The sequence below is a fragment of the Nelumbo lutea genome, chromosome 5, assembly GCF_056320005.1.
Source record: "Nelumbo lutea isolate HS-2025 chromosome 5, American lotus-T2T, whole genome shotgun sequence".
In the NCBI taxonomy this organism is placed as follows: Eukaryota; Viridiplantae; Streptophyta; class Magnoliopsida; order Proteales; family Nelumbonaceae; genus Nelumbo; species Nelumbo lutea.
Genome location: NC_142688.1, coordinates 16254903 through 16266328, shown reverse-complemented (window position 1 = coordinate 16266328; position 11426 = coordinate 16254903). Strand labels below are relative to the sequence as shown.

The 11426-nt window shown below is 36.6% G+C and overlaps 2 protein-coding genes across 2 annotated transcripts; both read right to left on the bottom strand.

The window, feature by feature from the left end:
- Positions 1 to 2398: 2398 nt before the first annotated feature.
- LOC148850608 (purine permease 3-like) lies at positions 2399 to 5101 on the bottom strand. Its single transcript, XM_088942740.1, has 2 exons — positions 3845 to 5101; positions 2399 to 2919 (listed from the first exon to the last, which is right to left on the bottom strand). The coding sequence occupies exons 1-2, from the start codon at positions 4613 to 4615 to the stop codon at positions 2569 to 2571; spliced, it is 1122 nt and encodes a 373-aa protein (XP_088798866.1). The 5' UTR covers positions 4616 to 5101; the 3' UTR covers positions 2399 to 2568.
- Positions 5102 to 7495: 2394 nt separating this feature from the next.
- Positions 7496 to 11375, bottom strand: LOC148850607 (purine permease 3-like). The gene is made up of 3 exons (XM_088946750.1): positions 10463 to 11375; positions 9378 to 9396; positions 7496 to 8038 (listed from the first exon to the last, which is right to left on the bottom strand). The coding sequence occupies exons 1-3, from the start codon at positions 11216 to 11218 to the stop codon at positions 7728 to 7730; spliced, it is 1086 nt and encodes a 361-aa protein (XP_088802876.1). The 5' UTR covers positions 11219 to 11375; the 3' UTR covers positions 7496 to 7727.
- Between the last annotated feature and the right edge of the window lie 51 nt (positions 11376 to 11426).

The window sequence follows — 11426 nt, the reverse complement described above, 5'->3', positions numbered from 1 at the left end:
TGGTTTGAATGGTCAGACCGTTCAACTTGAGAGCCGAACCTCTGACCAATTCGTCATATAGTTCAACTTTAAAAATCTTACTTTATATTATTACTACTCTCTCTCTCTCTCTCTCTTAAATGTCATAATAACATGTATTAAAATAAGAAGTCTTTGAAAGCCCAAATGTCTCTCTCTTAAATATCTTTTTTAAATGTAATAATAACATCATTAAAATAAGAGGCCATTGAAAACCCAAAGGTCTCACTCTAATAGTGTGCAACTTTATTAATCTAATCAAGATAAATAATGATTAATGTTTTATATTTTAGAACAAATGAAAATAAGATAAAATGAAAAAAATGAGAAAAATAGATAAATAGCTTCTCTCAAAGGAGAGATATGTTGACATGGACCATCCAATTTTAATATATATATATATATATATATATATATATATATATATATAGATAATTCTATATTTTATACGATTAGGATGTAGAAAATTTAAGAAAAAACATCTTAGAGGGTCAAATGGGTGGGTTAAGGTCAAAATGAGTTGTGACCCACTAACATGTGGGTACTCAACCCTCACCCAACACAACCCAATCCGTACATTTACCACCCCTAGATACATACAGAAAACAAGAATCAAGGGACAATAGGCCTAAGTGAGAGTCCTACGAACAGTCAATCCAATAGAGTGTTGATGACAAATTGAGCATCCCCTCCAAGAATAATCTGACAAATCTGTTGTAGCCACATTGCACTGAAAGAGTAGGTGTTGTATAGTCTCAATATGATCCCCACACAGAACACATGGAGGTGTTGTATTGGCGAACCACACTGTTTAAGACTTTTATTTAATAGATGAAGAACCAACCCTAACTATTAGCTTTTACGTACTCCACACTGTTTTAACCTGATTGCCTTGATGAAAGACCTGCTTGATTCTATCTCTTTGTTTTTTTTTTCTCAACATAAATATCTCATAAATTAACAAATCTAGGCTCTACACATCTTTTATACAAAGTTATTACAGGAAAACAATGAGATAAATATATAAAATTGAATTTATCTTTGTCATATGAGCCAAATATACAGAATTCAGATTTGCTTCTCGTATATCATACCTCACACTAACCTCACAGCACTTTAAAGTTTAAACAATGCGTTGAGAATATCTCCCATATTTGATTTTGTCATTTATAGAAAGTAGGTATGGCCATTTCTACCTTACCCGTTGGATACTTGCCCCTATTGGACAGTGCATTATTATTATTATTTTTTTGCTTGAAAGATGGGTTTTGGGGCGAGGATGGGTTTTGGGATTTTACAACCCGTACGAGTATGAATAAGGTACGGTATGAGGTTAAATTCGATCCTTCCCGACCCGCATATTGTTGGAAAGTACATAAGCTTTATGTACTAAGTATTGAATTTAATAATATTTTAAATTTTACGTGAAGGATAATTGATAGTTTATGTGTTTCCATTGCATGCCTGCAACCACACTTTTTGAAGAGAAAATCCAAATTGAAATATACAACGGCACGGGAAAAATTGATCTCGACTTGTACCTAATAGGTTGGAGTTTGCCGGGTCATTCACAAGCTTGCCCAAGAGGCTAAATTGAGGAGCCCGGATTCTCTCCACAAAACTCTTGCATGCACCCTGTAAGCATTGACAGCCGCCCACGCATGGGAATTTCTTCTCTACATGTTTACTAAATTTATGGGAAGATATTTTCAATGTACGTAGGGGGTGGATGCCAGTGATTTCAGAGTGGATGCAGAGATTTTGTGGAGAGGGGATCCGGTATTCCACAGTACTCGGCTGCATATGAGTTCACATCAGCCCCTACAAGTAGGGGTATAAGTAGGGTTGGCCCAAGTTAACAGTTAATACTGTTTCAGGTTTGAATTTATTGAAAATTTAATAAAATCCCAATTTAATTCAAAAAAGTTGCATCCCTACCCACAAGAGGGCATCCACATCTCAGCCTTATATTGAAAACATCTTCTGGTGATAGATTGATAATATAAAAATAATGAGACATCATCGGAAAATATTTCCAATATGACTGAGGTGTGCTGTGGGGCATTATAGGGAGCTGATGTGAACTCACTGCACATCACCATTCAAAATATGGTCCAGATCAGAAACCTTTGTGTTTCTTGATTCTCTATATATCATCAAGCATTTGGATGTTTGGTGGAAGGGGAGGAAAGCGTCCAAACTCTTATTACTAATATGGAAAATAACCAAAAATAATAAAAAAATAATGAAATCATGTTTTTTTATTATTATTATTATTATTGTTATAGTTTATACCAATTCTACCTTAAAAAAATCCTGCTGGATGCCAGCAATCCATCCTTGGGAAAGACAATGGATCCCATCCCATAGAAGACAAACATAATAGCAAGCGATACTGATTCCATGCAGCCATGCAGCCACACACATAAACAAATAATTGATTTAATTAATCAAACAAAACTTAATGAAAAGCATGCATATATATATATATATATGTTGAGAATAAATACAAAAGACTTATTCTTTAAATTCATGCATACAATTGCTTCACTAGATTTGAGATGATGAATTAGGACACTGATGAGGCTCTGACTCTGGTTTTTGATCCTGTTGGTTGTTTCCTTTGAACTCTCCATAGAAGTAAGAGGTGAAACCCCATAAAGCTAAGGTAAGGGAGATTCCCTTTTCACCTTTGAATTTCTCTTTGTAGAAGATAACAGCCAGTATCTCCAATATGGGGAGTAACGTTGCACTTGTAATACCTGCGACCAGAGACGAAGCATAGAAGATGACACCAACAGCTCCCAGGTAAAAGAACTGCCAAAAGATTGCACTGCACACCAGCACTACGTAATACTTTACCACCCCAAGCTCATGCTCTCTTGCCTCACTTCCAATGGCCTACAAATTAATGGCAAACGAACAAATTATATATATATATATATATATATATATATATATATATATTATGGTGATCAATAAAACATTAAATAAGCTGACCGAAATAACTGCTTGGGAGTTGGGGTTTAATATAGCTTGATTAGCCAATATATTATAAATATAGAACGAAAATTATGAATACCAATAAACTACTTTTGCACTGTGAGAGCTTTAATTTTCATATTTGCTACATACCAATTAAGGAATTCATGATTTAATAGTCTTCTGCAATATTACCGCATGGGATGGGATGTTTGTTTGTCAAATTTCTAAATCGATCGAGTTAGAGTGGAAGCACATTGATACAACTTTTGTTGAAGATCATTGGATCACACGTCACGGCGCAATAAATAAAAGAAGAAACAGAGAAAACAAAATTCATGTGCGTGGTTAAACAGAGTAGGAAGATTCCGGAGAGCTTTCGTACACCAAACATAATAACACACCTACTCTCCATCCAAAGAAACACAACTCCTCTACGGACTAGGACTAGGGGAAGTGGAGAATACTGGACGCAGCTGACGTCGGTATCGTATGGGCCCAGTATATTATTATTAGGAACGGAACTTCGGACGATTTGAGCTCATATTACTATATTAGGAGAGGAGAATATATACTAATGGCACCCACTGCTCAATGAGTCCCATCATGAATATTTATTGGCCCAAATTCTGGCTTCATGCCCAATAGAAACTAGGTATTAATTTGTCTGTATATATTTGAAGGATCGATGTGAAGAGTTCTACATTAAACTAAGAAAATATTCCACGATTAAAATGATTAAACCAAAATAAATTAAAAAGGTGATTTTATTTTTCATTTGGTGAAAGCCCTCTTTTTAATTTGAAGGAGCCTAGCTATAGAGAGAGAGAGAGAGAGAGAATACCTTGAAGTCCTTGTTCACTAGCATCCCTACGGTACAGAAAGCAGTAGCAAAGATGGACATCACCATCTGGATCTCCATAACCAAAGGGTAAGTAATGGCCTGCTTGGCTCTTTTGTATGTGAACTCAACCATGGGTAGCAACAGGCCATACAATACTGCCGCTCCAATAGAGACAAAGAAACCCATATAATACTGATCTTTGGCCTCATCCTTTGGTCGGTCGCTGCTTGAATGAAGGCCGAGAACTATGGCCCCAATGGTCAGCAGAACGACAGAGTTAATAGAAAAAGGTGTAAACCTTTGCCTAACTAGAAGAAAAGAGAAAAGTGCATTGAAGGCCAGTTGGCTGGAATTTATGAGAGAAATGGTGGAGACGGGCAGACGAGACATGCCATAGGCATACAAGTAGTCAACCAAACCGGTGAGGAGGCCAAGGCAAGCAGAAGCAACAAAGAGACGAGGCTTCATGAAGAAGAGCCTGGCACCTTGTTCACCCAGCTTGCTACGCCGGTGCAAGTATGAAAACAATAGAGGAAATAGAAAAATTGGCCAACCGCCGGTCTCCAACCAGCTAGATAACCAAATTCTATTACCGCCTCGGTTGAAGTAGAGTCGCATCAGCAGCGGACCACCGGACTCGCCCAGCACCATCAAAGCCAAATTGAGTAGGAGAAGACACCTCTTCAAGGCTTTGCTCATCTTCTCCCTTGGATCGACTATCTTTTCGAATTGGAGGTTGTCTTCCGGATCCCGGGACTGATGCATCTCCATCTGCGCTAGCTTGTGTAGATAATTAATGGGTTGCAAGCTAGTCCTAATTATATATAAATACTGAAACGGCTATTGATGCTTGAATAATAATATGCATGCCGATTGCCGATTGCGGAATCCTCCTTCCATGGAATCGATCAGACGATTCACGATTCAGACGTTTAGTTTCTTTCCGCTGTTTCAATGATATATATTGTTATATCGTACTTGACCGTGGTCCCAATCGCCCATTTCTTTTCATCATCAAACATGGATGAGGGACACGTTGGTCATGATGGTGGTGGTACGTAGTGCTTGTCGGTGCTTGTGTTTTGCCTTTGCGCGGCAAAAGAAGGAATCTTTGTCGAATATTATTATTGGGTACGCTGCTCAACAGTGGGCAGAGTGCGGCACTGTGATTTGATCAATCAATCCACTGCACTGACCCTGTGATTGGCTTTATGTATCCAATATATACGAGTGTAGGAATAGGACCCATCCCCTTGGTGATAATTGGGCTTCACTGACTCACAAACGCACCGAGCCTTGCCTTATTTGTCCAGCTCCACGTACAATTTTGGTTATCTTTGCACTCTTTCTTGCTTTTGTCCAAATAAAATAATTCTTAGTGTTGTAGGTAACTAGGTGGGGTACGTGTTTGGGATTCTGACGTGCGAAGCATTCTTCATATTTCCTTCACTGTTCACCTGGAACATTGGACATTAATTATTGTATCATTTCAATGGATTCTCCAACTATCAATATTACGGGTGAAGCCCATACAAATGTTCCAGATGGGTGATGTAAGACGCATTTGTGGGATTATAAAGTAAGAAGAAGGAGAATCCAATCCTATGCTATCTTAATGCTTTGTCAAGTTATTTCATTTTCTGGCCCCCAAAATGGTCCCCAAGTCCTGGTCCCTGGCACTGCCAGGTGGTTCCCCGAATTGGATTATTTAAAGGTATAATAGCATTATTAATATAACTTTCATTTGATGACTATGACTCCGTCGATATCTATAATGATGCTTAATTATATGGTGTTGCGTTTTGTGTTAATTTAATAAGGGATGCCAATAATTTTGAGGGTATTTGGTTTTATGGGTGTTTATTTAATAAATGCTGTCACATAGGTGTCATTTCAGCAATTTTTCTTCCATACTCTTTTGTATGCATTGGGAATAACAGAAGTTATTTTTCAAAGCTTTTACAAAGGGTTAGGCGTTTTTTCACTGTTACACTGTTCTAATTGTCATAAGCAGTTGTAATTATTAACTTTCTCAGTTTTACCAACAAATAAAGTGCAAACATTAAATGAAAAAAACCAAACACATACTTGGTGGGTGTTTGGCATCAATGCCATTTTTTGAGAAAATGGCATTATACAATCACTACATCAGAAAAAAAAAAGTGGTGCTTCAGACTAAAACAACACCAAACTCAATGTTTTTCAGAAAACAACTCGTTGCTACTAGTGGTGCAATGATGTGACATCATTTTAAAGGTTGGATAATATGACCAGTGCTGAAAACAGTTCTACAGCACTGGTTCCTAGGGGAGTCAATTGGATTGGATTTGGTCCAATCCGTTCCAGTCCAACATGAATCCATTATAAATGGACCAGGTCCAATCCAATCCAATCTAATGAACATTTTGGACCAATTTGGACCGGTCCAATTCAATGTCTAGACTGTCCATTCTGTCCTAATTTACTTTGATTTAGATTGGTTTCAACCCAAACCCGGTCCATTGACACATATATTCGAATCTTATATTAATGAACCAGATATTGACTTAATCCAATCCAATATAAATTTGTTATGGATGGACTAGGTCCAACCCCATCTAATAAATATTTTAGACTGAATTGGTCCAGTCTAATATGTCTTGTCGGTCTGTCCAATCCATCCAAATTGATTAAGTGTTTACAATTCATACATACCCAACACCAATGCCAAACACCTATATAGATTGTTACTGTTTGTGGTTGGAACAAGTATATATTATTAAGAATGCATATGTGAAAGTTGTTTATAGAAACATCAATTTGATCTTTCTTGCTTGGGAGTTGAGGGTTGAAATCTAGTCATACATCACATATGATATAACAACACATATATCTCATCAATTTGAATCGATCAATCCAGAAACATTTCAGATAGAAACAGCAATTATACCTAAGACACAGCCTTTGAAAGAACCATGACTAAGGCGTAGACATGATTGAAATGAGCTCACCTTTTCTTGGACATGGTTTTAGCGCAGGGCTAAAATTGTGAATATTGGCCTTTAATATCTTTCTATAGCCACGCTACAATTAGTTCATTTAATTCAAAGTATGGCCTCAATAATTCATTGAAGGCTTTAATTTTCTTGTTCTACGTTATAGAAAAAGTTGTTTGTATGTAAATTGGGTTTGCAGAGCTCGGATCTCTCAAAGCAAAAACTTTGGCATGGAATGTGTGTTAAATTCATGGAGTGATATTTTTAATTTATGATTAAATCCCATGCTCTGACAGTGTGTACATAATTTGGAGCGGATTAGTCAGAGACAATAACATATACACCCGATTGAACTATCTACCACGGTTAAACATGCCAGTATTCAGTACAGCTGGGTCCCAGATGAGTCTCACAGTGAGCACTGATGTGTTCAAGGGTGATAGGTAGTTCAGCAGGGTGTGTAAGGGTGTGTATGATATTGTCTCCAACTCATCCGGATTCACAGAATTTTTGCTTGCAGAAAATCTTTTCATGGGTTTGCACCCCTTTGTTTATCAAGGGATTGACGACTCAGTTTATCAAAAGCAGGATGTGTCTGCAGGTAGAAAAGGGAAGGGTATCGAACACAACCTTAGAAAGCACAGGGGGTTTGATCACATACTCACATCTCATTCTGATAAACTGAATGAAATATTTTGTTCTGAATTCCAGTTCCTCCATGAGATATTTTATGGAATCATAAAAAATGGAGAAGTGTTTGAAAAGGAAACAAAGGATAAACTCCAACAATAATCTTCTCAACCAATCGCTCATATCAAGCAAACAAGAAATTGATCTATATATAAAAAAAAAAAAAAAAAAAATCAAAGGATCCTTCGTTGTAAGCTGGACGAACTGACGGACCAAGATCAAACATAAGGTGTCGTATCTGGTTGTGGAGTCTCAGAATTTTTCTTGGTTGGTCCTTTGATCTCACCATAAAAGTATGAGGTGAAACCCCATAGACACAGGGCGAGGGAAATTCCCTTCTCAGCTTTGAACTTCTCGCGGCAGAAGATGACGGCCAAGATCTCTGTCACCGGGATTACAGCAGCAATTATAATACCACCGAGCATTGAGGAGCCACAAAAGATAACCCCAACCAATCCCAAGAAAAACAATTGCCAAAGGATCGCACTCCACCGGCCAAGATCTCTTTTGAATTTTGACACCTCTCTCACTCACGGCACCATAGACGGCCTCACAGTTTTGGTACCAAAAGTAAGCCAAAGCAAGCATCGGCATTATATAATAATTAATAAAGGGTAAATTGCTAAAACTTCCCATGAATTAGTAATTACAATCACTTTTCTTGACTTTTTTAACACAGTTGCAAGTAGACCCTCTTTGTTATAATATCCCAATAATAAGAGACATAATTATGTCTAAAGTACTCATATAGTTAATATTGAAGTTAGTTTCTATACAAAAACAATAATAACAAAAAAAGATAATTTATTGATATGAAAAACAAATTTAAAATATAAATCAATTTTAGAAAAGAGGTTGGAAGGGTTTGGACTAACAATTCATATAAAGAGAAAATATAAATGATAAACATTTTGGTGAAAGGTAACTGAATGTATAATTTGGACATTTTAAAACCTCTTTTTAGAGGATTTTAACATACTTGTAATAATCACAAAGCTCAGGAGAAGTAATTGCAATTATCAAACTTCAGGAAAGATTTTGACAACAACCAAAAACTTTGGGAGAGATTTCAGCATTTTACCCTATAATAAAAGATGACTCACATTTAGGGGCATCTACACTCACAATGCGCAGCCCAGCCCAGCCCACAAGGGAGACCTGCAATGAACTCTCCTTATTTTCCTTTTTTTTTGGTAAAATAATTTTTTTTTTTTTTACTAAATCATAATAGTTTCGTCAAGTCATCAACTAATAGTTACATAGTTACATGCATATTCTTTCTACAAGCCTCTTATTCTAGATGACGGCTCGGTGATACGGTTGCCCATATATAGTCAGTCCAACTTGGGCCACGCTGGGCTTGCCATGTTATGTTGGCCTATCTTGATTAGATTTGTGCTTTAATTGTACCTCTGCAAATGGTAATGATCCTATTAAGGGTGATCCAAATTCGATCAATGTATAATTGAATAAAATATTATATTTAATATAACCCAAATAGATTATATATATATATATATATATATATATATATATATATATATATATATATATATACTTAAAATTTATATTATATATAACTATCAGTAAAGTTGGTACGAATGCTGCATTTTCATTAAATTTTCATAGGTTCAAGTTTCGTGCAAGTAACTTTTAATTCATTTTATTCATAAAATACAATATTAAAGTCATTTTTAGTAAAACACTAAAAAAAAGTCAATTTTAATGTATTTTATTAATAAAATATAATACTAATTATTTTTAACCTAATTAATTTATATAATTTAATATGTGATCATAATCCAAATTCGATTCGAATCCATTAAAATATCAAATGGATACCATCTAATTCAAATTAGAATATAAACAAATCAAATTTAGATCTACCTATTTTTTATCTGATCCGATTCAGTTGTATGTTAAAAAAATAATCTGATTATACTATTTTTGATGCATCCTAATTTGTTCGGTTCACATGCATCCGATTGTAGGTCCCCATATTTGAAACATGGGACAGGTGGCAGACTATAGCTCCTCAAAAATCTAGAACCATCTTTTATCTTTTCTTGACCCAGTATTAGAGCTGGAGCTTGGGACCGAACCCAATCCCAAAAGTCAGATCGGATTGGATTGGATTGAAAATCGGGCTTAGTGTATGATGTATATATGGTTGTATGCATGTATATAAATGTGCAATCGTCTATCAATAAATATATGTATTTCAATAGGTGATAAAATAATAAAATAAGAAGAAGTAATCTAAGATAATTTATTCATATTCATACAAGACAATTTAGTATCATTAAGAAGAGACAATCTGTTGCAAGTTAAAAGGGCTGAAAGGTATAAGGGTTAGATGATGATTATGGTGATGGTGATGACAAAGAAGATCTATAAGGTAGTGTTTGGTTTGAAAGAAAAGTTAGAGAAAGGAAAGAAGTGTGTAAAAACCCATACAAGATATTTTGTATAGGTTTTTTCTATTTTTTTCTTTTTCTCCAAATCAAACATGGCGTAAATGTATACATGTATATATACATGTATGCATAAAAATATTTTGAATTTAAAAATTAAAACCAAATTTTCTAGGCATGGTAGCTATATCCTAACAAGTTCCAACTATAATATTGAAAATGCATGATATCCAATCAGCTGGTAGGAGGGATCTGATTGGATAAAATTCTTCAGGTATCGTACCCTTCCGGCATCATGGAAATTGCCATGTTCTTATAAAAATAATCTAGAACTGAATTGGCCCAAACCCTTCAGTCTAAGAAATAAGATCATATGACAAAAGGAAATTGAGCTTAGAGAAGCCAGGTCAATTCAATTCAAACCCCACCGGGGAACATTGATTTTGGTTAGGGGTTGGGCTTAGTTGGGGTTACGATTGACCTCAACCCGAGTTAACCCAGCCTGATTTGCACTCCTACCATGACACTCTTTAATACACATGGGCCAGTTTGGAATCAGTACAAAGAATAGATATTTTTGAAAATAACGAATGAGAGAGAAAGAGAGAGTAAGTTATGAGCTGATTGGATTTCTTGTATGTAAGCTCCACCAAGGGTAGCACAAGCCCATATAGTGCGGATGCTCCGATGGTCATAAAGAAACCCATGTAATATTGAGTGTTGGACTCATTAGAGGGGCGGTCACTGCCTGTATGAAGGGCCATCACTAACGCTCCGATTGTCAACATAACAATAGAGTTGATGGAATAAGATGTAAAGGTTTGTCTAACTAGGAAAAAAGCAAAAATTGCAGTGAAGATAAGTTGAGTAGAAGCAATGAGAGCAGAGGTAGATACGGGTAGACGAGAAGGTCCGTAGGCATAAAGGTAATCATCCAAGCCGGTGATGATGCCCAGAATTGCACTAGCGGCGAAGAGACGAGGCTTGATGAGGAAGAGCCTCGTCGAACCTCGTTCCTCTCCCTGATCCTGACTACGGCGGTACGAGTATGAAAACAAGAGAGGTAATAGAAGGATCGGCCAGCCTGCGGTCCCCAACCAGCTAGAAAACCAAATTCTTTTACCCCCGTGCAGGAAGTAGAGTCGGATTAATAGCGGGCCACCGCAGTTTCCAAGGGCCAACAGGGCACAATTTAGCAAGAGGAGGGACCTCTTCAAATTCAGGGATTTGTTCATTGTCTCCTCCGTATTGAGCGCCTGGTTGTGGCGGCTAGTCTCTTGCCTCTCCACCTCCATATGGTTTAGCTAATTAGCTACTAGCTAGAAAAGAAAGACGGACAGAGGTGATGAGGTAGTAGATAGATTCATGGACTATGAGAGCTCGACCATAATGGAATTCATGTATGATTTTTGGGTTGGCGCGTGTACGATACCTGTCTGAAATGAAATCGGAAGGTCTGATACGTTTCACCTAGTTAGTTTGATATTTCATTTGGTCATATTC

Bases quoted from the DNA above. Each gene is read 5' to 3' on its own strand.
- LOC148850608 (XM_088942740.1), bottom strand. From the start codon at position 4,615: ATGGAGATGCATCAGTCCCGGGATCCGGAAGACAACCTCCAATTCGAA. The intron at 2,920-3,844 runs GTATTCTCTCTC...ATTAATTTGTAG, and splicing joins TAGTGAACAAGGACTTCAAG to GCCATTGGAAGTGAGGCAAG.
- LOC148850607 (XM_088946750.1), bottom strand. From the start codon at position 11,218: ATGGAGGTGGAGAGGCAAGAGACTAGCCGCCACAACCAGGCGCTCAAT.